The sequence below is a fragment of the Amblyomma americanum genome, chromosome 9 (genome assembly GCF_052857255.1).
Source record: "Amblyomma americanum isolate KBUSLIRL-KWMA chromosome 9, ASM5285725v1, whole genome shotgun sequence".
In the NCBI taxonomy this organism is placed as follows: domain Eukaryota; kingdom Metazoa; phylum Arthropoda; class Arachnida; order Ixodida; family Ixodidae; genus Amblyomma; species Amblyomma americanum.
In genome coordinates, this window is record NC_135505.1 from 144647751 (window position 1) to 144673230 (window position 25480).

At 47.9% G+C, this 25480-nt stretch overlaps 1 protein-coding gene across 2 annotated transcripts in view; it reads right to left on the minus strand.

Moving 5' to 3' along the window:
- LOC144104729 (uncharacterized) overlaps window positions 1-25480 on the minus strand; it is a 78900-nt gene that overhangs the window by 43949 nt on the left and 9471 nt on the right. Inside the window, exons 2-3 of one of the 2 annotated variants that reach the window (XM_077637890.1) lie at window positions 24233-24415; window positions 6834-6896 (exon numbers count right to left, since the gene is read on the minus strand). Coding sequence is in view for 1 of the 2 variants with exons in the window: in XM_077637889.1 (XP_077494015.1) it covers window positions 24233-24415 (183 nt within the window). In the remaining variant the exon portion in view is untranslated. The remainder of the gene's footprint in view (window positions 1-6833; window positions 6897-24232; window positions 24416-25480) is intronic. The other variant, XM_077637889.1, reaches the window with a different exon arrangement.

Genomic DNA, 25480 nt, shown 5'->3' on the forward strand with positions numbered 1-25480 from the left:
CTTTTCGTTCTGTACTGTCAGTTAGCTGCCTCTGTATCTTTTGCCTTCCTATTCATGGGCTCAAAAACTTTCGCTTTCACCTTTGAGTGGCGTATACTTCATTGTGAGCCTCCTTGTCCTTTTAGCACGAAAGCACGCTTCCGATGTGCCCACCCTGAGGAAGATCTTGGGATAGGATGCAGAAGGGTTGAAATGCGGGCCAGTTGGTTCATAGTAACTTGAAAAAAAAATCACAAAAGACAAGAGGAGGAGTGTATCTCAGTTGATAGTCCAGTTGTTGTGACGTAAACACTCCTTCTCTTGTCCCTTGTCTTTTGTGACTTTTTTTTCAAGATCTTGCGATGTATGCGAGTTTGTGCCATCGCTGTTGATGGTGCTGCCATACCACAACATCACTTACGCTCCTAGCTCCCCCGTTTGGCGGATACTCCCGCCTACTCCGCGTCGCCGGCGCGCTCTGCCGTCCCCATGGATGGATGGAAAAACTTTATTTTCGTCAGAGAGCATGCGTGGACGATTCCATGTCAGATGGCCATCAACCCATGGCTGACGGCGACCTGGGTGGCCCACTCCACGGCCCTGGTCTGGACGACCGGGTCTGAGCTGGCCAACACGGCCTCCCACTGCTCGAGGGAAGGATCACGCATAATGTCCGCCGGTGGCGGGGCTATGCCGGAGTGCAAATGGTGTCACGAATTGGCAACCTATGACCACATATTATGGAGCTGCCGTCCCCAGCATTGGCGATTCGGCGTCGCAATCACGCGAGCAACCGCGCGGCGGCGATGGACACGCGCGCTGCTCGTGGCGTGTCTTTTCATGCTGTTGCCTTTGAGGCGGCGTTGCTGGTCCTACCGGTTTAACTACCTTAAAACCTTACCATTTACGGCATGGAAAAGCAGCATGATAAGCCAACATTTCAAAGCCAGCAGCTTTGCAACTAGACAAGGCAACGATCATGCAATCCTGCTTTCGCACGTTCCCAGAATTGAGGCAAATATTCTTTTTCTTCTCTCCATTCTGTGCCCACATTTTCACGTGTTTGTACCTCAACACACCACTCGCCCACCATTGTTTTTCCGTGGCACTATGCCTTTTCTCAAAGCACCGTTTACTCTGTGCTTCTGTGGCTTGAAAACCTCTCCAACCCATACCTATCTATGCAACTTCTTTTGTAGTTTTGTCGTTTTTATTGTTCTGAATGGATATCACTCATGTTACTCTTTGGGCAAAAGTTAGGCCCGGGGCCATTATCCCCCTCCATATTGCGCTCACTATTCCATGCTTGTTCAAGCCCCTTAAAACACTGTTTCAACAGTGCTTCATTTCTTCTAATTTTTCTAAGGAGCTTTTCATGGGCGCTTAATCATTAATACTAATGATTTATGCTACTCTGATCAAGAAGAGGCAAAAGTATATGCATGAGGCAGGCACAAATCAATCTGTGCAGCTGACCTGATCATGTGGGATATGCGATGAGCGTATTTGTTTTCTTCTCTTCAACTGCCGCAGTAATAAAGACAAGGTCGGTAATTTATCTGCATTGATTGAAATAGTCAAGCCAACTGTTGCCTTAGGCACTGAATCGTGGTCAGATGAAGATATCGTTGACGAGAGAGTATTTCCCGACTCTGTCACGTACTCTTATAGAAAAGGCGAGAATTCCCACGGCGGAGGTGCGTTAATTTTGGTAAATGAAGGTGTTTCATTGCGCAGTGTCATCTCCGATGCCGTTGTTTGTGAAGCAGTAAGAAACTAGAAACTCCAAGCTTTGAGGGAACCCAAACGCGCCGATAAACAGCCAATATTTAATGCGGACAGACCAACCCCATGAACAAGTTCGCCCCAGTTATGCAGTACCTTCGCTTATAGTAACTGGTGTAAGTAGGCAGATTTTAACTTTGAAAAGGCTAACGTGGAGGAGATTAACAGGAAATTAAATGCCTACTTATCCGTTTTAGAGACATGCTGGGAACAAGAGAGTAGCTTAGCTCTCAATGTTGCTCAAAGAAGATATGATGAAACTGAAACACCGAATTGTTCCTTCTCGGACAGTAACCCCCTCAATGTGTGCTGAAGGTAAACATTGGCTTACGAAGAAGTTGTATACCTTAACATGTTCACTGCGTCTTGGGTCACCGGAAGGTCCCGTCATTTATTCATGCTGTGCGGCGTCAAATACTGGGTCATATAATGAAGTCATGGTTAGATTTTATTTAGAGGTTCAATGAGGAGGACTGCAAGGCCGCCACTCATTTATGGTCTAGTTGTTTTTTTATGACAATGACATTGGTATGAAGGGATGAAAACCGCCGGAATGCGCAGAGCTCTCTTGCAACTTTCTTCACAGCTGGGGCCACGTGGCAATGCACAACCCTCGCCTCGAGTGGACATACCCAAGTGGTTATCGACATTTGGCGCCACTTAGATGGGGAGGGGGGGGGGGGACAAAACAAAAAAAAGGGGGGGGGGGCAGGCAAGCAGCTGAAGCAAATATTTCCGGCATCCCGGCGAGGCTTAAGGGGTATTCACACGGGGGATGGAATCCCTCCCGAACTGACGGCGGCTGCGTACACGTCACGCCTTCGAGTGTGCTCGCGGCGACGCAGTTTCCGGTTTTGGTCCGGCGGCCGCCGCCGACGGGGGAGGGGACCGTTCGCTCGGCCGCTACGTTCAGTCCCCGCGTCCCCGGGAGATTAGGCGGCACTTGGCAGGGCGCGCGTTGGGGTCGCTGTGAGTGGCGCTCCGCTGTCGACGGAGCTGTATTACTTCTTGCCGTGGATTTTGCGCACGTTGGACGAAGAGGAATGCGTGCACTAATAAAGACATTTTTGAAGTCCAATATTTATGAACTGGTTAGAGCAAGATGCGTTTTGTGGCATACGTCGTCTTTGTGTTTGTCTGCATCTTCTCAGAGGTTCTTCTCTTCTATCTTTCACGCATCTCTTTTTTTTCGTCTAATTTTTTCCCCCTCGACTGTCGGCATTTTCCCTCCTCAGATCAGCACAGCCCCGCTCCTTGAGCATGGTAAACCCAGATGGCGGCTTTTGTTGTAAAAAAAAAATAATAATAATAATCCGGTGTCTGATGCGTTCCAGCATCCACACAAAAACTTCATGCGGCACACGAAGCAGTTTCTGGTATTCGTCCGGGTCATCTTCACGGAGCGTGTTATACAGACTGTGCTGCACACCAAGGGACTTTTCTTGCATCCATGGCTTCACCCAGCACCGCCGCTTTTTCTTGAAAAGATCGTCGTCATCGTCGGTTTCAAGTAGAGCCGCCAACAACACGTACTTGCGCCTTTTTGCGACGTCCATTTCCTGCTCTGGATCCTCTAGCGCCAGAAAGTTCGACGTGTATTCAGCTCCGGTGCTGGGAACTGTCTGTTTGTTTCCCTGTTTCGGTTTCTTTTCCCTCTTATCTCCCTTCAATCTTTATTATTATTTTTTAGCCTTCGCTGTCTTCAAAGAACAGCAAAACCGGCCGTCCGGCCCTTTCTTTAACCCCTCCCACGCCGCCCGGCCGCTTCGCGCGTCTAGATCCCCCGCGGCGGCTCCCCGCTGCCCGTGTGAATACTAAATTTGGGAGCGGGGGAGGGGTTTGGCCGGCCGGTGACGTAGCGCGCCTCGTCTCCCCGTCCCTCCGCGCCGAGGTCCCCCGTGTGAATACCGCTTTAAGTGCCAATTCCAAGGGCCCTTCCTGGGCGTACGCGCCCAGCGTTTGCGCTCTTGGCATACACCGGAACGGCGTCGAAAAAGGGCATGCATCCGCACGTTCCTGGTGCTGGCTTACTTCCCCTCTCGGTCCGACGGAGAGAATTTCCAGCCGTGAAGAGAAAGGGTTGTGTGTGTGTGCGGGGGGGGGGGGGGGGGGGGGGGGAGGGCTGAAAAGACAACTTAAACCGCGAAGAAGTGTTCGGGGAACCTGATGAGAGCTTCAAACCATAAAGAAAAAAGCCACCGAGAGCCCCGCGATCCTACGGTTGTTGTAAACCGGACCCCGCTTCCGCCGACGCGAGCGCCCGTGCGCAGGCGCCAATTTCTAGCACGGTAATTTGTTGTTTTTTTCATCTGAGTTCATATATAAGTTGATGGATTATGTAAATTAATAGATAACCTAAAGGTATCCAGTGCCCCTGGGCCCGTAAACATATCTGTCAAAATTCTTAAAGGTTAGTATCCAGCCGTATCCTACAAATTATTTTCACGCAGTCTATCTCCAGCGGCCAAATCCCGTCCGAGTGGAAGTTAAATAGAGTTGTACCCAACCCACCTTTAAGGCAGGGAACTGCTCCACCCGTCCAATTATCGACCTATCTCGCTAACGTGTATTGCATGCAAGCTCATCGAACATATAATTTACTCTCACATTGCAACGCACCTAGATAATAATTCATTTTCTTCTCAAACCAACACGCATTCCGTTCTGGTTATCCATGCGAAACTCAGCTTCTCGAATTCACGACTGACCTCCATTCAAACCTAGACTCATCATTTAAAACAGACATAATTTACCTCGATTTTTCTAAGGCTTTTGACCGCGTTCCCCACCAGCGCCTCGTGACTAAACTTTCCTGCCTGTCTCTGGACCCACTATTATTATCATGGATTCACTGCTTTTTAACTAATCGTTCGCAATACACCGTGATTGATAGTCATCCTTCCGCCGCTACAAATGTTACCTCTGGAGTCCCTCAGGGATCAGTTCTTGGTCCGCTTCTGTTTTTAATCTTTATTAATGACCTTCCTGCTGGAATTTCGTCATCCATTCGTCTGTTCGCAGACGATTGTGTTCTCTACCGTCGTATTTGTACTAATAGTGATCAGTCTCTGCTGCAGGACGACTTAAACTTAATTCTAAATGGGTGCTCTACCTGGCTCATGAAGTTGAATGTGACTAAATGTAAGTTTATGCACGTGTCCCAGAAACGATCTAACTTGCCCTACTCATATTCGCTAAACACGACCGCGCTATCGCAAGTTGAATCGTACAGGTATCTTGGCGTCGAAATAACAAGTAATCTGAACTGGTCAAAGCACCTCAAGTCACCTCAAGCCTTTCCAAATCACTAGGTTTCATCAGACGATCTCTCACATTTTCTCCGCCCACGATTAGACTAATTGCTTATGAAACATTCATCCGTACCAAACTTGAACATGCATCGACTGTTTGGAACCCGCATCAAAAATACATAAATACATAATCCAGGCGTTAGAAGCAATCCAAAGCAGACAGAATGGAGAATGAAATGAAAGAGGTGAGGGAACAGAAAGAGAGGATAGGGGGAGAAGTAATATGTACAAACTATTTACATAATAAGAAATGTGTCCAGGTTGTGCGCGTGATTACTTCATTTTAGAGGAATTAAAACACGCGCACAGCACTGTGTTGGCTACAACTGGAGTGGGGCGTCCAGCTATAAATCGTTCAAGGTTTTAACGAAAGAAAATGACGCCTAGCTGTCTAACAAATCCCGCTGGACACCCGTACCGCGCCGTAAGGGAAGAAAAATTCCTTCCCTTACAGCGCGGTTCAGGTGTCCACCGAGATGCGCCTTTTTGTCGCTCACGGCCAAAGACGCCGACGACACCGGTCTTTCTACGACACGAGCTCCTTAACGCTGTCGCGTTAAAATGGAAACAGCACTGTGTGGCTGCAAAGAGGCTTAGACGTCCAACACCTGGCTAATGACCGATTCACACGACAGGTCCGTTCGCCCGCGGCCCGCGCATCACGTGTTCATGCGCCACTAAAAACTGGCCTGCGATCCGATGACGTCAAGCGGACGCGACGGACCAAAAGAGCAGACGACGCGCTGGGTGTAACACTTGCCAGATTATTTTAAAGCGTTTGGCAACTCTGGTCAAACCGCTTTTCCTCCCGACCCATGACTGCGATTGAATGGTGCAGGTGCGGCCCTTTGTCCAATTCCTCAATGGCCTGGGTCGTCTTGCTAGTTGAATCGATCCGTTTGTCATGGTAGCGAACGCAGTGCAGCTTGTCAAAACAGCGCGCCAGCTCAACGCCACTCAGCGAAATGCGGCAGCCGAAATACTGGCAACAGCGGTGGTTGCCAGAGCTGGCGCGCTCTGGTAGCAGCGACAACACCTGGGAGCAACGCTTGAGCGTAATTCTACTCTTTGCCGCAGGTTAGTGTCCTGTGTGCTCTCTTTCTTGTCTCGTAGTCTTGTCGCTGCTGCCAAGTTCGGGATTTCTTTTGAACTTTTTTTTCTCTGTGTCTGTAGTATATTTTATTCTTCCAAAATGGATAAGAACATGGCTAAATTGAAGGAAGACATGAGAGCGGATTTTCAGTAGCTAAAAGATGAACTCCGTCAATAACTTAAGATGTCCCGTGAGGCATCCGAACGAGACTTTCGCACTGAACTTCGTGAAATACGAACTGAACAAAGAACCACAGCCCAAAGCATGCAATTCATGGATTCCGTAATTTAAGAACTAAAAAAAAAGTTAGGTGCTGAGATTGCAAAAACATGGCACTGGAAGCTGAGAACGAGGCACTTCGGGCAAAATGTGAGCATCTCGAGAGAAATGCAGAGGAACACGAGAAAAGAATTGTAAGCCTAGAGCACTACTTTAGAAATGCTAACGTTGAAATCAAAGGCATTGAAAGGGTAGAAAACGAGAACGTTCTTGACATAGTCGCTAAAATAGGAAGTGTCATTGAAGCCCCGATCACTCCCGATGATCTTGAAGCTTGCCACCGAGTGCCAACTCGCAACCAAAATGAATCCAACATAGTGGTGCAGTTTAAATCGCGTGCAAAACGCGACGCGGCACTCAGGAAGGCAAATAAAGCCAGACTTAACAATGAAGACATCGGCTTCACTAGCTCAGAACCGGTGTACGTGAACGAGCATCTCTGTCCCGCACTAAAAAAAAACTGCTTGGTGCGGCCATCAAAAAGAAAAGTGAACACAAATGGAAGTCGGTTTGGTCGTTTAACGGCAAAATCTTTGCAAAGAAGACAGAAAAGTCAAAGATTATACAGATATCAGGAGAGCGTGACCTTTCAAAGATAACAAGCTCAGAAGTAGCTAGCTCGGAAGACCCCGCTTAAACGCAGAAAATGGACCATGAAACTTTCGTTCTAGCAGAATCCATTAGACCGGTTTCTTTACCGAGCGCTTCACTTCTACATTTGAACACCCGTTCAGCAATTAATAAAGGCGATGCCATTAGTGATCTTCTAAACAAATTTTCCTTCAAAATAGGCACAATAATGTTCACTGAAACCTGATACTATGAAGGCTGTAGCCTTCCTGCGCTTGACGGCTACAAAGGTTTTTTTCTGAACCGCCCTGGCCGAAAAGGTGGCGGCATTGCTATATATACAGAAGTTCGAAAAAAATGTGACCTTGTGCCAGAGTATAGCAAAGTTACTGCGGGCTATGAGATGCTGGCGCTGGGCTCCAACGATGAAATTTTATCAGTTGTATACCGCCCACCCAGCGGTAGTATATTATGCTTTCTCAGTCTTTTTGAACAGTTTTTAGAATACGTCTCTGATAATAGATTCCTACTTTTATGTTCTTGGGACTTCAACATAGATATATTAGAGCCGAGTAATATAACTTTCGATTTCACAACAAGGCTGTCCCCAACTGGTTTTAGAAACATATACACCCACTCGTGTCACGCTATCGAGTTCATCTGCATTGGACTTGATTATCACAAACACTGATACGACTGTTCACCATGCTGGTACAATCGCTTCCGATATAAGTGACCATTGTCCTGTATTTATGATTTACTCTAGAATCACACAAAAAAGTACCTTCCACGACCCGTTTTTCTTTCAGTGCTTAACAACTGATGCCTTAGAATCATTCAGAAATGAACGAAGTGCCTTAGACTGGTCTTTTATATTTGAAAAGACAAGCGCAGATGAAGCGTATACATCTTCTATCAAAACTATTACAGGTGTCTACACACGGCACTTTCCCTTCAAAAGAGCTAAGCCATCGAAGAAAATCAGAAATCCATGGATAACGCAATGGCACGCCAAAATCGTAAAACATAAAAACCATTTATACCATTCGTTTTTGCGCACGCGTACACCAGCGACACTTGAAGAATTTAAAAAGACCCGGAACAAACATAATGCTGAACTAAAACGAGCTAAGCTTGCATATTATCACCAGTTATTTGCCAATACATCAAGCAGAGGGGCGTGGCCTGGAAAGTATTAAACAAAGTCTTGGGCCGCAAACGCTCAGACTTCCACCCGGATAAGATTACTGCGGACGGCCACGGACTCACAGGCAAGGCGCTTGCTGATCGTTTCAACAGACACTTTGTCACCACAGCTGCAACAATACAGCCCGAGCCGCAAGAGCAAGAATCAGAACAAGGTACAGTCTGCAGCCCCCCCAATAGCTTTTTTATGGAACCAACAGACCAAACAGAAGTGCACAGAACATTTAGTAATCTAAATAATAGTGCTGCATTGGACTGCGATAATCAGAAGTGCACAGAACATTTAGTAATCTAAATAATAATGCTGCATTGGACTGCGATAATCTTCAAATTAAGCCAATAAAGCATGCCTTAGATTTAATTCTTCCCGTGCTAGTGCACATTTATAACCTGATTTTTGAAACTGGCGTATTTCCAGATGAAATGAAGCGTTCCAGAGTTTGTCATCTACAAAGGTGGTGATAAAACTACTGTCACTAATTACAGACCAACAAGCATAATTCCAATATTTTCGAAAGGACTTGAAAAAATTATGTTTTCTCGTCTCATGATATATTTTTCAGTAAGAAATGTTTTCAGCGACAACCTGCATGGTTTCAGAACCGGTAGGTCAACCGAAACTGCTCTCCTAACAATGAAAGAATTTATACTAGATAATATTGATCACAACTACTTTACATTAGGCCTTTTTGTGGATTTCACGAAAGCTTTCGATTGTCTAAGTCATAATATTATCATAACTAAACTGTCCCTTTATGGAGTTCGTGGCATACCCCTAGAATTGATTAAATCGTATTTAAGCAAGAGAATACAAATGGTATGCTTGGGAAACCACCAATCAAGCTCTCTACCCATTAATAACAGAGTTCCACAAGGAAGCATATTAGGCCCTCTTTTGTTTAATGTTTTTATCAATGATATTGTCCTCATTGACAAATCAGTAAAGTTTGTCATACCCGCCGATGACTGCTCAATACTGATGCTGGGGCCAGATGCAGGTATGTTAATAAAACAATGTGAAAACTTTCTTTTAAAATTATTCTTATGGACACAATCCAACGGATTGAAACTTAGTCCATCTAAAACCAACATTATTGTTTTCACAGCAAAAAATAAAACATTTAAGGTTCATCACCCAATAGCTTATGAAGCCCAGAATATTGAAATCGTAGAATCGCATAAAATACTTGGAGTCATGTTTAATAGTAACTTGAACTGGGACTTACATGTTTGGGGGGGGGGGGGGGGGGGACATATGCAAAAAAATTTCCAAACAGCTGCGGCGATCTCACGCTGCCGAACGTTCCTACTGACGCAAATAAAAATCAAGCTCTATCACGCATTATTTGCGTCCCACATCAATTATTGCAGTCTTGTCTGGACCACCACTACAGCTACAAACAAGCATAAAATTCTTAGAATTCAGAAAAGAATTATCCGCTACATCGGAAATCACCCATACCTCTCACACACTGGCCCCTTGTTTACAACCTACAAAATAATTCCCGTGACATCTTTGTACGACTTCAGGGCTTTACGTACGTTTTATTCTTCAAATAGCCCATTTCATGAATTTCTCATTTCAACCGCATCACTACAGCGTCACGAACATATCGTTTCTACCAGAAGCGCTAATGACTGGTACATTCCGCGCTTTCGTACTAATTATAAACATCAGTCACTAAACATAATCTCCATTCAGTTCTAAACATATACATAGTTCATACCAAGCCTACGATAAATCAGTTGAGGCAGCAATCCCTTAATATATTATGTGATCAACACTTAAACACTGCCTTGTTTGTTATTAAGATATTGATTTTGTTGTGTTTGATGTTACTGTTCCTTTTTAATCGTGTATAAACTATGTTTCCTTGTTTGTCGTTTTCGTGTATGCAATGTCTTCCTATATTGATTTTTCGACATGATATTGAAATTCTGCGCCCCATACTGAAATTTCAAGTAGTGTCTCTCCTGTATTTGCAATGTACATTGAGTGAACTTCACGCTGCCCTACCTTGTTATGGTCTCTTGGGCCCAGTCAAGCTGCCTCGAGCAGCTTTTTGCCCAAGAGCTCCTTCCATGTATATGGTAAAATAAAAGGAATTGAATTGAAAAAAAAAAAATCTTCGCGGGCCGCCGCTAATTCCCGCGAGGGGAGAGGCACTTGAACTTCCTTCGTTGTCCAGTCCGCGGGCCGACAACACGCCTCTCGATTTGGTGACGCACGAACACGTGATGCGCGGGCCGCGGGCGAACGGACCGTCGTGTGAATCGGCCATATTGTGCAAGGCTTTGTCCTGCACAGTGACAGCTGGCCATCAGGTTGTCCTTTGGCATTCTTTCCTCAGCTCATATTGCAGTTGCACAAGCCAAATGCAGCGTTAAAAATAAAGTATGGGAAGTTCTGCTGAAGGTCCTGTCATTGTTGCCATGTACAAAACAATCCGGCATATACCCTGTGCAACTCCAAAGCGTTCTCAAATCTCTCTTAAGAATGCAAAACAAAGTGGGTGCCTTTGTATTGCATAAAAGTCTATACATGCTATTCTAATTAATATAAACATAATGAGATGAGGGAGCCAAGAAACTGGATTACATGTAGAGGAAATGCAAGAACCAATTTGGAGGGTTTACATGGCAACGGCCCCTGGCATAGGCTGGGAAAGAGTAATTTTGTATAGTCAGGAAATCAGTCTGCGAAGGCAGATTGGTGCTTGTAAATAGGTACGAGCGCAAACAGACTTCTGAATATTCGACAAACGATTGATTACCCTATGTTATGCATGATACTGGCTTTTCTAGCCAAAACTACGAGAACCGCTGGTTCCACGCAATACCACGCGGCTCAGCTCCGGCGCGGCTTGGCCTCCACAGAAGGCGTCGAAGCGTGGTTTCGAAATTCCAGGCGTCGAAGAACGGCTTACGGAACCGTTGATTGACAGCAAGCGCAGCAAGTTTACCATTTCCCATGGCACCATTTAATGCTGCTCTAATGAGGCTTCCATAGCCGGCAGCAGAGAAGTGCAGCATTCTCAATAATCAGGCGGTTAAAAAAAAAGTGGAAAGTGAACGTTTATCTATGCGGGGTCACTCAGGTGGCAACCACAAAGTGACATACCCGTAGCCCTGTCTGTAGCAGGGAATAAGTTTTGCATAGATCGACGTTATTGTATGGAAGGCCTCATTTCAGGAGCGTTTGTCGCCGCTCTCTTGAGGTGTATAGAACTCTAAAAAACATGGATTCGCCTTTGCCATTTCAATAATTTACTGAGGAATTTTTCCTCATACAATTTTTGTTTCGCTTTCAATAACTGAATGGCGGCTGATACATCATTCCACTTCATGGAACGTGAGGCACTGAAATTGCGCTAGTACATTTGATTGTTAATTTGTTATCATTCGAGCACATGGGCTACGTAGGCGTACGATTCAGAGGCATTTAAAGCTAGGAAGCAGAACAAATTAGTTTTCCTAACACGACCTGAAGTCGTAGCCAGCGTTCGGCTGTCGAAATAGCTTAGAAGAAGAAAAAATCGAAAAGCGCATTGCTTACCAACTACAAAATACATCATCAACAACAACAACAACAAAATACATTACTTACAAATTCCCCGTGTCTCGTTCCATGTTTACTACCTTGCTCACCCCATAAAGATGCACAAAAGTACGTTTACAGTCATTCAAGGCAGCCAATATTTTTCTTTAATTTGACGCATTGTCACATCACAAGGTAGACAATTGGGTTTGTTAGTTTATTTCAAGGGTAGCAAACGTAGCGCAAAACAGATGGACTCGGAAAGACAACACACACAACGCTACAGCGTAGCGTTGTGCGTTGTCTTTCCGAGTCCCTGTCTGTTTTGCGCTAAGTTTTCCACCCTTGTCACTTCAGTCAGCTTCTCGGTCGAATTTTTTCGTAAAGAAGTCCCTATTTGCATGAACGTGTCCACTTGGGATCATTCCGGTCGGTTTTCGTGCCTATAGTTGCATGTATCTCGCTTCTGGACTTGTAAGCCATCTCGCCCCACAGGCACGATCGTACTATTGCTACGTTTCAGGGTGTAGCAATGCAGGCAACGGGAGGCCGTTCAGCGACCTTTCGTTTGAGTTTCCTACATGTGATGTGTCGGAAGGGGGAAGAGATTGAGACTGGAGTGCTTTCATTTTCTTCAGCCTAGTAAAGCCTACTTCAAGACAGAAGGCCTGTTCCATTTCCGAACAGTTAACTTTTTACTCCGCTAGACCCGAGCACCCATCCCGATGAACCTTCTTTATCTAATCTAGCCACCAGATTTTTTGCTGTTCCTTAATTGCTGCGTATACCTTATATTCGAATACACTTGTTTACATTCAGGAGCATGTGTCGCGTCATTTACGTTTCATCAGTATCCTTAGCCGTCTCTTGATGTTTGTCTCGCAGGTCCCCGATACGCCGGCGTTACCACGGTAGCCAAGCGAAAGCTAGAACAGGACGACTGTGTCGTCGAGCGTGGCCCTGTGGAGGTTGACCTGCTCGAAGAGGTCGCGGTGCCCGGGGCAACACCACTGGTACTGCAAAAGATGGGCGGAGCCGTCAGCCGGTACGCTGGGCTAAGCGTCGACCACCGCCGGCCTTGCACGAGCCAGGAAGGCCGCCTGTGCCACATCTTCGGCAGCTTGAAGGCTTGGAATAGCTTCCTCTGGATGATTGGCATGGAACTCCAGGAGAAGTCTGCCTCGGAGCTGTCCCTCGTGAAGGCGAGCGACGGCACGTGCCTCACGGGGAGCGCCACGGTGAACGAGAGGGTGTTGCTGAGGATGTACCTGTACCATTTGATAGCCGAGCATCACTGCGTTGTCGAGGCGACCATCAGTGATGACATCCTCGCCGATCATCAAGACACCATTTGCCACGCAATTCGCGACAGCAGAGGGTTGAAGAGGATCACGCTGGCATTTAGATCACTTAGGCTACTCTTCTCATGGGCCCACCTCGCCGAGGCCATAGGTTCAATGACGCATCTGGAATCCCTCTCCTTGCACGGGATCATACACGGCGATCTGCTCGCCAATCTCGCACCCATGCTGGCGGCCAGTGCTTCTTTGACAGTCTTCCATGCTTCCGACATGCATGTGCGCGATCCGCCCGTCAACGTCTTCATGGAAGGGCTGTCCAAGAACAGGAGCATCACGGAACTGTCGCTCACGACAAAGGCTCTTGGCCGCGGCATCTGGCGGTCTGGCTCGCGCAACCGGGGTCTCGGCCTTGATACGTACCTACGCGCCAATACGTCTCTGACGTCATTGAAGATAACTGCTCCACGAGGTGGCACGGAGATCGACGTGAGGACAGTATGCACGGCCCTATCGGAGAACACGGTGCTGACTAGGTTAGAGCTAGAGCTGCACAGGCTCAAGTCGGAATATGCCACCCCGATTAAGTGCCTTCTAAGCAGCAGCAAAACGCTGAAGTATTTCAGCCTCAGCTATCAGTATATCGATCGCAGCGGTACAGCCAGCAACGAACGTCAATATCCTGTGGACGTTGTGTCCCCTATGCAGTACTGCCCACAGTGCCGCACAGACCACTCGGAAGTAACCAATCGCGTGAGGCCATGGATAATCGCACTGCTGACCGACGGTACGGCCCTCCAGCAACTGACAGTCTCAATGTGGGGTTTTTGTTTCTTGGAATGCAAAGCATTACTCCAAGCAATGACAAGGAACAAGACTCTGCAGCAGCTCACCATTAATGATCTGTATCATAACACCTTGCGTATGTGCAGCGCTCTCAGCGGAACCGGCGCGCAGGAAAGGGTCCTCCTCAACGGCGAATGCGCCATAATCTACCCAGAAGGCACTCCGTCTAAGATAGGCCAATTTCAACCTGTGCCTTTCAGCATCCTGCAAGCCGCTGCTAAGCGAGTGACAACGACCAGTAACCTCACAAAAATCGAGCTGAAAGTCTTCTCGATTCTGTGCGTCAGCGGGACAACGGATCCAGCATCAACGGACATCGTTCAGCTCATAAAAAGGGCGGCCTGCATAAAAGAACTGACACTGAGATTTCAGCGCCAGTGCTGTAAAAAGTGCTGGAACCTATGCGCACCTGCTATATGCGACGCTGTGTGCAGCAATTCAACGATCACGACCCTGGAAGTCTGTTTCGTGAGGCGTTGTCGCCTGGGCATGACACCGTTAGCCAGCCTATTGCACCGAAGCCGGACACTGCGGGCATTCTCATTAAAACCTCCGTGCCCCTACTCCTTCACAGAGTTCGTCGCGGAACTCTTGAAGCCCGAATTTGAACACAACTACACGCTGCAAAGCCTGAAGTTTTCTTACATGGGCGGCGAGATGATGAAGGAGCGTCTGGCCATACAAGATATTGTGCACAGGAACCGGGCCTTGACAAAGCGCGCTGCTAGCTACGTCACAGGCACCAGTGCCAAGTACACAGCAGATGCCTTTGAGAAGGTATCCGCGTCCCCCGCACTGATAGAGGAGCTTCGACGGGTGGCGTCCATCGAGGAAGCTCGAGCGAAGCAACTGGTTGCTGAGAGCGCCCTTCGACTGGCGAACTTCACCGAGTTCATGCGCCTCGCAGGCGTGGTGTTCGATTCGGTAGAGTGCGATCCCAGCGAGGACGGAAAAGTGCAGCTGGGTGACTTGCCCGAACTCTGCCTCCGTCGCATACGGAAGTTCCTGCGCCTGAGCGACGTTCTCGATGGGCAGCACTAAGCACAGAGCAGACCCGTCACCGTCCAATCAAGACTACCAAGCGCAGTTTTTTTCGTGCTTTTTATTTGTTTTCTGTGCTAGACAGTATGTAAAGAAACGTGTGGGTTAAAAATCAGGGGTGGATTTGAGTAGCGGACCACACCGCGAATCATGATATGAAAAATGATCATTGTAACATCGATATCAGAAGAGGGCATAGTAGGTCAGGGAACGAATGCTAGTTAACGGATATCGATCGAAATCAAGAATAAACGTTGTCATTCGAAGGCAAGAAAGATAATCTAGGTCGCTAAGAGACTGGTCACTGAGCAAAACGCGCCAAGAGTTTATGGTGGGAATGAGTTTATGGTGCCTCGTATTGTGAGAACTGTGCGCTGCAGTATCGAAGAAAGAATTATTTATAATTCTAATTCGGTATTGAATATCGCATAGACTACCATCTTGCGGTGAAACCCCGTGATCGATAGTTTAAATCATCGCGTGACCAGATCTCTATAAAATATCGCTTCTTTGTTTTAAATGCAGTTTTTTTTGTTCATTAGTATTCAGCATGTTTTAATAAAGTTCGCACTCACACTCTTTCCAGTGCGCGCTTCGAAGAACAGCTTCGCACCCTGCGCATCGCTGAATATATGCACTTCTAGCTTCGTTTCCTAGATGGCGCCACTCTTGCATTTCTTCGATGAGACGGCAAAACCACGGTCTACTGAATGTTTTACAGAGGATATGCACGTCGCTGTGCGGTAATAGCTTTGGATGTGGAAACTGAAATGGGTGCTACCTTGTTTTGGAAAGAACTTCTGTGTGGGAGGTGAGATTTATATTATCTGGAATGTTGCTTCAGCCAACGTGTCATAGCTGCTGGATGGATAGATGATAATGGCATTACCCTTTGTATCGGGCGGCAGCTTGCGCCACCTAGCTACCGCTTTCGCTGATCCTGGTTTCCAGCATGGCCTTGCATAAAAACGGGCGCACGCATTAAGGATTCCCGGTAAAACACGCCTACAGAATGTGAATAAAAACTGTTGCGGAATCTAGCCACTTTAGACAGCAAGCATTCCTTTGTGCCTAAAAAACTGGACACTTAAAGGACTGGAGCCCAAGCGACAGCAAGCGAAGCATGGAGAGGCAGAAAGTCAGGTAGGCGGATGAGATTTGGAAGTTTGTTTGGGCTGCAGCAGGCAAAGAACGGTCTTCACTGGAGATGAGTCGGAGAAGTCCTCGTGCAGCAGTGGTTGTAACTTGGCTACTGATGCTGATCATGCCAAGAAGAACCGATGATTTATTTCCAATCTGTGATAGAAGACAGAATTAACTAATAAATGCAAAGCTATAACCTTGTCAAGAACTCGAGGTGGGTGGGATGGCGTAGTGAGCAGGATGAGGGTAAAGTGGTTGGTTCACCGCAGGTGGTATACGGTGCCGCGCTCGTTTGAGTTCCAGCGTAGATATGTGGGTTGGGATCACCAACAACCGGCACGAAGATGCCAAGTTTGCGGGCGACGCATGAAAGCGCTCATTTGTAGAGTTGCCCTCAGGTTCAGGGCCCCATATAGTGATTTATTGCTGTGGTGCTGGCATTTCAGATCATCTGTGGAGTGAAGTTGAAGCCGCGGTGCCTTTATGGAACACTGTATGCTATTTGAGAATTTCCTCCACGTTGTTATGCGCTCTCAGCTGCAGGATTTTCGTGGTATTAGCGCGTCTTGGTAGGCGTGGCTGTGCCTGTACTTCTGTTCAGCGTTTTATGCTTATGTGGGTTTAGCTTCTCAAAGCGACTCGGGCTACGAGGGACGCCGTACTGATGGGCTCCGGAAATTTGGACCACCTGGGGTTCTTTGACGTGCACCGACATCACACTGCACACGGGCCTCTAGAATTTCGCCTCCATCGAAATTAGACCGTTGCGGTCGGGATCGAAGCCGCGCCTTTCGGGTCAGCAGCCGTGCGCCATGACCACTGTTGTGTTGAGTTTAGATGTTTTTTAGTGAGGTTGTGATATGCGTCTAAGATGCGTAGGGTATCTTGTTTCTTGAGTGTGTGATTGCCTGGAGACACGTCTGCTGAGATCGGTTGTTTTGTTTGACTTTCCAGGAGAGATATGCTCCGCTGTCGGCTTCATGTCTTGCTGCAGGTGTAGGCCAAGCTGAAAATTTTATCCTGTGCGTATGGGCTTGTTGTAAATGATTATTTGTATGGAAAGAGCGTAAATGGGGCTTTGAGTAGAAGTAGCTTGGATTTAGTGGGCGCTCAGGTGAGGCCTACGGATTGCGTGTATGTTTGTATATGGTTGCTTGCTGTTTGTACACGTTCATGCCCAGGTGCTCCAGCGGTGGGCAAGAGTGCGCTACCATCGTGATATATTGCGTGTTAAAGGTTCGAGGCATTTTGAAGTTGTATAGGTAGCAGAGTAACGGCGATGTTCAATAGAGAGTGATAAAACTGGTCCTTCTGGAGCGCCGTGGTTCGTTAAATGGATTGTGAGTGTTGTAAGGGCTCCCAATTTCACAGTCGCTATGCGAAGGAATAGGAATCCTTGTACTTATTTCCATGAACATGTGCAGCGATTTTTTGTTCCGGTTGTCTGACACAACTCAGGAAAGCGGCAGCAAATGCCTCCCAAGGCGGACTGTCCAGCCAATCAATGGTGCAGACGGATTTTCACGACATCGCAGTAAATGCATGTTAATCCCTTGTAGGCATTGCGCGAGAGTGGATAGGCGATATGTGAAAGAGATCCCACCATCTAACGCGATGCCGTGTAGATAGGTCGACACCATTGGTTGGAAAGCCTGCTCTGAGAGGCATTAGGCGCTTCTTTCTGAAGTTGTATCCGAATACAGTGTCGATTGAATGTGGTCCCGGCTGAAGTTGTCAAAGGCTTTCTGTATGTCTATAGAGCGAGTATGTTTGGCGGTGTGTGTGTGTATCTGATAGTTTAGCTCCGTTTATTTGATGCGGAATTCTGTGTGACGCTCCAAAAGGCGGGGTGATTGCCCCAATAAATCGCTTGCTTATACTCGTCTCCCGCTTGGTGGTGTTTCTTTCAGCAACAATTTTTTCAGCAGAGATTTGATCGTGCTGTTCTCTGGCAGGAATTTTGGTTTCAGGTGCACCTGACTGCCTGCGCCCCTAGCGTTATAGCGGGGCTTCCCGGAATTGTGTTTGCTGACGGCATAGTCCTGTTGGCTGTCAGCGTGCGATATGCGCAGGCATTTATAGGGGAGAGGCTGACAAGCTTGAACTGCGGTTTTAGAAAAATGAGGCTTTATGGCATTCAGTGAGTGGTCTAGTGGTAATACCGTAACTATCTGGTACCAGAACTACCAAAATTAAAAAAATCCATTTGGTACCAAAATTACCAAGTACAGATACCATAAATATCTGGGAGTGGAGATTAGTGAATGCAAGGCAAGAATTTCGATGACAATGCACGAGAGAACCTGAAGAACCCGAGACATTCTGAAAAATAAAAGCTGCAGGCAGTATACGCACCAGGATATGGCGCGTATTCGATCTACGGAAAAAGAACCGCGAATGATTTAACGTATTATAACCAAATGCGAAATTGTCCAACCGTTCCCAGAGTGAGCGTGCCAAATCGGGCTTGCTGGTGAATCATGGCAGAGATAAAATGAAAAGTGGTAGGGTTTTGAAGGGACACTGAGGAGAAATTGAAGTTGGCTTGTATCCATAGAATAGCAGCTCCTGATCACAAAAAGACCACTCTTCCTGAAAACAAAGCTCTTGTAATGTAGAAAATAGCAAGAACCAAAATACAGGTATCGCCGCCACAGGCCAATCTCGCAAGTACAAGCGTGACGACTTCCTAAGACAAGAGGCGCCATCTTGGAGGAATTTTATTTACTTCATGGACGTCACGAATCTCAGAGGCTTGCAAAGGAAGGTTGCACACCGCACCGCTTGGCGTCAAAAATCACGGAGTCTGCGTTTACGTCACGGTTCACGTCATTCCGTTCTGTGACGTCATAAGAGTTGCCGTGGCGTCATAAGAGTTCCCCGAGTTTGAATCAGAGGGGCGGGAAAAACTTTTCAACTTCGAATCCAAATTTCTTTGAAATAAATGCATCTTTCGCGCCCGGACAAGCGGCAACAAAACCATGAAATGCCGAACTATCAGATTTTGCTAACAAAAAAAATTGATAGAGTTCTCCTCAGTGTCCCTTTAACGTGGTTAGACTGAGTACACGTACGAACGCACCTGTTCAGCCTGGTAAGCTCATGATTTTGCTTTGCTGGGTGGTCGGCACGTGTGGCGACTATGATTAGTTCGATAGTAGTATCACATGATGAAAACGAAGCACCGCAGCGTTGTCGAAGTGGTTGAGCAACCGCCTCGCATGCGGGATGTTCGGGGTTCGATCCCCAGTGCCGCCGGGTACCCACCGGTGATACAATGGGTACAAGCTTTCCCCTGGCCTGGTGCTCGGATTATTTAGTGTGAAGTGCTCAGGAAATGGGTCTTTGACCCCACCTTGAGGAGTCTAAAATACCTTGTGCCATGGCGCTCTATGGCTATAGATGCTCTTGCGCCATAAAAATCCATAATAATCACGACGAGTAGATGAAGACGATATGCAGTGCACAGCCCAAGAGTGTGTTGCCGTTTAACGCGAGAAATGATCGGCTGGGCCGATAGCCTTGTGCTCTCGCGCAGTGGCCAACGAAGTTGATCTGTCAGCGCCGCCACGTGTTCGAATCCCAGACGCGACAATATTTATTTCACTTAGCACAAACTCCCAAGAACCGCAAGCACACAAACACCCCGAGATCATGCACTGGGTTTACCCAACGGAGCAAGCCTTTCGCACTAAACAGGGAATATTGATAACAGTGTTGGCGGACTGCAGTTAGCGTCGGACTAGTGTTCCCGAGGCATGACGCCGTACCTTCGTAGCTGAGATGGCGGCGTTGCGTCGATCATTTTGCGCCGGCTCAAATCCCAGTGCCAGCGAGTTGTTCGCATTGGAGCAGGTGTAGTAGTGCTGCCCCGTTTCCTCTTCGCTCCTACAGGCCCTGCACATTGCCGCCTGTACCTCGGGTACAGTGTTCTACTAGACAGTACATCAGGAGCGGGGTCGAGGAGGCGGCCAGTGTGCGGAGCGCTTCCGCTCGTCTGACTCGCTGCGCCATCTGGTTTTAAACTGAGTAATCACGTAGCTGCATGGAGCCGTTGAAGCGTGCCTGGTGTGGTCCTTGGCTCGTCGTCCCGGAGACGTAAAGCTTGTCGAAATTAGTTATGCAACACAACATGATCTCCACATTTCCCTGCCAACATCGATGCAGCTCATTTGTCGCAGCACTATGGACTAATAAATCAACCAACGAATGAGCTGCATGCGGATTTGCTGTACTCATCCAATCGTCTGATTCTATCTCTCTGACCGCTCTTATTCGCGCGGCCACGAGAGAAACGAGTAGAAAGCGCTCATATCGTAGCCCTATTGAATGGGTAACTTGCAAAGCCACGGTATGCCGATGCTATTTGCGTTTTTTTTTTCAGCAGTCCTTCCGCATTGGTAGCCGCGGTAGCTGCTTCGTCCTAGCACAAATCGCAATGGCCGCTGGGTGGCGCCAGTGTCGCCGCATTGGTCAGTTGGTTTTTCCCCAGTTGTCGGTTACAAATTTCCAATTTTTTCCCAGAAATATATTTTTTTCAAAATATAGCATTATATTCTGGATTATTCTTTATCACATCATCGTCAATCAACACTTCGATTTTATTGGTTTTTGCGTTGGGACGGGGACCAGCTCGGCTACTTCTATTTCCTTTCTAGCCTCTCCTGTATAGACCGTAGAAATTTTCGAGAATTTCTTTACAACAAACATGCGTACATAAGGGATTGTGTGACTAAAGAGCTGGGAGTGGTTGGAAGCAATTAATGGAAGGGTCACTGCCACTATAGTTGGAAGAAATCCAAGGACGCAGCACTCGAAGCCTGAATGAACTCTAATGGGTCAGGGTCCTGTATCCTTGGCAAGGCAGTGAGTTAAAGGGAAACATCAAGCCAAATTTCTTCTCTCGCGACACTAGTCAGGCCTCCATGATAACAGTATTTTCCCTTCATCTCTGCAGATTTTCTCGAGAAATCACATTTGGAACACCGGTCTTAGCGAAACCAAAATTTACCACGTTTTCAAAGGGTTATTAAACAAAATTCCCCTTTTCTCTCAGTGGCTTGATTTTCCCACGACATGGGAAATTTCCCATGATTCGGCAACACTGGTTGGCGCTAGCGGTAGGTGGTACAGCTCCAACGCTGGTTACTTATCGGGTTAGCTGTAATCGAATATAACTAAAGAATGAAGTAGCAATTGCCTCTCATAGGAGCCCCTCGAGCTAACATGAGCCGTCCAGCCAATTAGTAAACGTCATAACCACCGCAGTTAGCGTGCATGTTTGTGGAAAACCTATAGGCAGTCGAATTTCTAGAAAATTTCATTTGGTACAGTTCACGAAGAATGGTCGTGTTTCGATATATTCGCCTCCATATTTCCACATTAAACTCAGATGTGCAACGCTGGCAGACGACGGACGAAGAGAGGACGAGACACAATTGCGCTGAACTATCAACTTTAATGTCAAAGGGAGATGGTCCGTGCACGTTAAAGACCCCTAGGTGGTCGAAATTATTCCGGAGCCCTCCACTATGGCACCGCTTCCTTCCTTTCTTCTTTCACTCCCTCCTTTATCCCTTCCCTTACGGCGCGGTTCGGTGGCTTAGTGGTTAGGGCGCTCGACTACTGATCCGGAGTTCCCGTGTTCGAACCCGACCGCGGCGGCTGCGTTTTTATGGAGGAAAAACGCTAAGGCGCCCGTGTGCTGTGCGATGTCAGTGCACGTTAAAGATAATAATAATAATAATAATAATTGGTTTTTGGGGAAAGGAAATGGCGCAGTATCTGTCTCATATATCTTTGGACACCTGAACCGCGCCGTAAGGGAAGGGATAAAGGAGGGAGTGAAAGAAGAAAGGAAGAATAGGTGCCGTAGTGGAGGGCTCCGGAATAATCTCGACCACCTGGGGATCTTTAACGTGCACTGACATCGCACAGCACACGGGCGCCTTAGCGTTTTTCCTCCATAAAAACGCAGCCGCCGCGGTCGTTAGTGCTGCCGTATCCTACGCAAGGTCGTGCAACACGTAGTTGTGTTCCAACTCTGGGCTTTAACAGGTCCGTTAAGAGGATGAACTTGATGAAAGTGTTCGTTCCTTGAGGCTTTAATGAGAACGCGTGCAGGGTCCGGCTTCGGTGTATTACGCTGTCCAACGGTGCCATATCCAGGCGACAACGGCTCGAGAAACGGACATCCAGGGTCCTGATGGTTGGATTGTGGTACACAGCATCACATATAGCGGGTGCGCATTGGTTCCAGCACTCGCTGCAACACCCGCTTTTCAAATCCAGTACCAGGTCTTTGATACAAGGCGCCCTCTGGATGAGCTGCACGATGTCTGTTTTTGCTGGATCTGTGGCCCCGGTGGCGCACAGAATCGAGAACACTTGCAGGGTGATTTCCGTTAGGTTGCCGGACGTTGTCACCCGGTCCGCAGCGGCCTGGAGGATGCCGAAAGTTACGCCAACAGCGGCACCTCTCCAAGGCTCGAGGCCAATGTCTGGATAGTAAACGATGCAGCGGCTGTCGACCAAGACCGCAATACCGCACCTTCTGCACACCTGCCAAGGGAAGCCTTCATGTTAACTGCCGAATTTGAGGTCATGGTGGCTGTATCTGCTCGTGAAGCGGGAGTACCCAAGCGTCTTGGTGTACAAAAGCTGCTTTATGGCTGTGACTTTAGCTCAAGTGTAACCAACACATTGTTAGTGGTCAGAGCGTCACATATAGTCAAGACGTCCACTTGTGGACCATCTTGTTGTAACGCCGCCGTTGAGAATCAACGACGAGAGTGACAGGTCTGTGGCTTTGGCTGCGACGTGGCACAGATCGCCTTCCCGGCTCGTGCATGGTCGACGGTGGTTGACGAATAGTCCGGCATACCTGCTACAGATTAGGGCCGTCTCTGCCACCGCAAATGTCTCGTATACCTGGATCTCATTTGGACACATCAGCCTGTGCGGGCGCCTCGGCCACATTGAACACCTCCACTAGGACAACCCTCGAGAGTAACGACTAGCCCGGCGTGCTTCGTTTTGGGCATAGATCAAGAACCGGCATGTCGGCAACTGACCTGCGAGAAAAGCAGCAGGGATAGGAAACATTTTTAAGAACAGATAGAAGACCATGTCATAGGCTTCTGCTGCTACGCCCGAGGAACCGTTTTACAATATATTAGAACAAATAGTTTCGTCTGGTTTCACGAGGTTTAACATCCCAAAGCGACTCGGGCTATATCAGGGATGCTGTAGTGGAGGGCGCCGGATAATTTCGACCACCTGCGGGTTCTTTACCTACTGACCCCGCACAGTACAGGGGCCTCTAGCATTTCGCCTCCATAGAAATTCGACCGCCGCGAGCGGGATCGAACCCGTGTCTTTCAGGTCAGCAATTGAGCACCATAACGACTGAGCCACCGCCGGCAGACAAGATTGTTATCCAGGTTTCCGGAGGACATGGGGCGGTAAGATGAAAGCAGCAACGAGCGATTGCGGGATATATGAGATACCTGTAACGCGGCAAGCGAAGACAAGAAAATACAATGAAGAGAAGGTGCGAGGTCTATATGGAGCATTTAAGTGCTCATTCTTTTGATAGGCGATGAATTCGCCAGCGCCTTTTAACCCTGCGCACCGAGCAGTTCTGCTGACAGGGCGACACCAGGCCTGTCGTTTGTCCACCCCGGTCTCTTCCTTCAACCGTTCTACTGGTTTTACAGCGTGAACAGTTAAGCGCCCGTTCCAGATACTGCGCCATTTCCTTTCCCCAAAAAAACAATTATTATTATTATTTTCCGTCGTGGCAGCGCCGTGGTAGTCTGCGTAACCGATAGGGGCCTTGGCATAAGGACCATTTGGAGCGTCGTCATCGTGTGGCGGGTACGACGTCAACTGGGAAATGCCTAACCGGTGGATGTGTAACAGCCGGAACCATACTAACGGTGGGAGCATGGTATCGCGTAACAGCGCTGCATCATCAATCGTAACAACATTATCTTAAACCTAAGGAAATCGATGGGCATTTGGAATTAAGAGCATCGTGCCTTAAGCCGAATAGCCTCAATCGGTAATTACTAATTACCGACGGACGTCAGACCACCCCATAGAATGTCTCCTCCGTATCCCCAGGTGATGAACCACTCACCGTTCGTCGCAGACACCGAACAGCGTGGTTTGCTGAGCGGTCCCTGTTCCCGGCCGAGTGATGTTCCATCCGACACAAGAAGCTTCTCGCTGGTGTCCGATGTCTTGAGCGGACGGTTGTGCACGTTTTCGTGAAGGCCACCGGTTTTGGTTCCCGCCGACTGCCCGCAGGGTTAAAGTCACACTGCGGAAACAGAACGGTGACATCAACCAAACACGTTCGCTATAGCCAGCTGTCAACAAATTGCGCGACCAACTCGTAACCGGAGGGCGGTCAACATGGCAACCGTCCAGGAGGTGGTGGTGGCAGCAAGGAGCGTTAGCGAGGAAGGAAGAGGGCATGAGGAGAGCGTAAGAAGGAGAAACCGGTGGCGGTTTCCAACCGGAGGATCGTTGACGTGATAGTTGGGAAGGGATGAATGTTTAAGCGATCGATGTATTACGCTGTAGTCGAAATAACGCAGGCTTTCGAAATGCGCGTAATCTACGATCTTCGAGGTACGAAGCATAGCATGTGCAAGCAACGTCTGCTCGTGTCCTGTACCCTCATCGACCGTGTTTGCTTTTAGTGATTTCTTCTTCTAAGTAATGTAAAAGCGGCATGCCCAACCGCGAACTCCGGGAAAAAGTGTCACGTTTTCCCAACCTGCTGATCGCCCCTCGCACCGCAGAAACCATGTGTGGCCCAGAATAACGGATTCAGTGACGTCACTTGGAAGCCGTCCATAGTGTGCACTGGCATCGTAGTCACTGCAAAGCAAGGGTGTGAAGAGGAGGTTCGGCTGGCTGTATTGCAACGGCTCATAGGCGCACCGGATTTAGTGGGTATTGGAAACTGGAAGGTACTGTATCTTTAAGAAATATGGCTTGTGCGACCACTGCCTACACTCAAGACACTGAAGCCACACGAAAGACACGCCTACCTATGAAGTGTTACAGAATAAGGGAACAATGGTTAGCCCCCCTCCCCCTACTCGTGGGGGGACAAGGCAGCCCAGCCGGTGTCTGATGGAGCGAGCCTTAGAATAAGGAGATCGCAGCGACTCTTGGGGATGGAAAGTAAAACGCACGATAGTAAAGCTCAAATTGTTTCTGGGTTAACAGGAATTCAATTGTGCTACTTTTTTGTGTGTCAACAACAAGAAACTGTATGGAAAACATTCGCTTTTTGAAGACCTGCTTCTTTCTCGGCCAAAGAACGCTGAATCGCCAAGCAGCGGTCCGAATCCAGGAGGAAGCTTAAAATTCG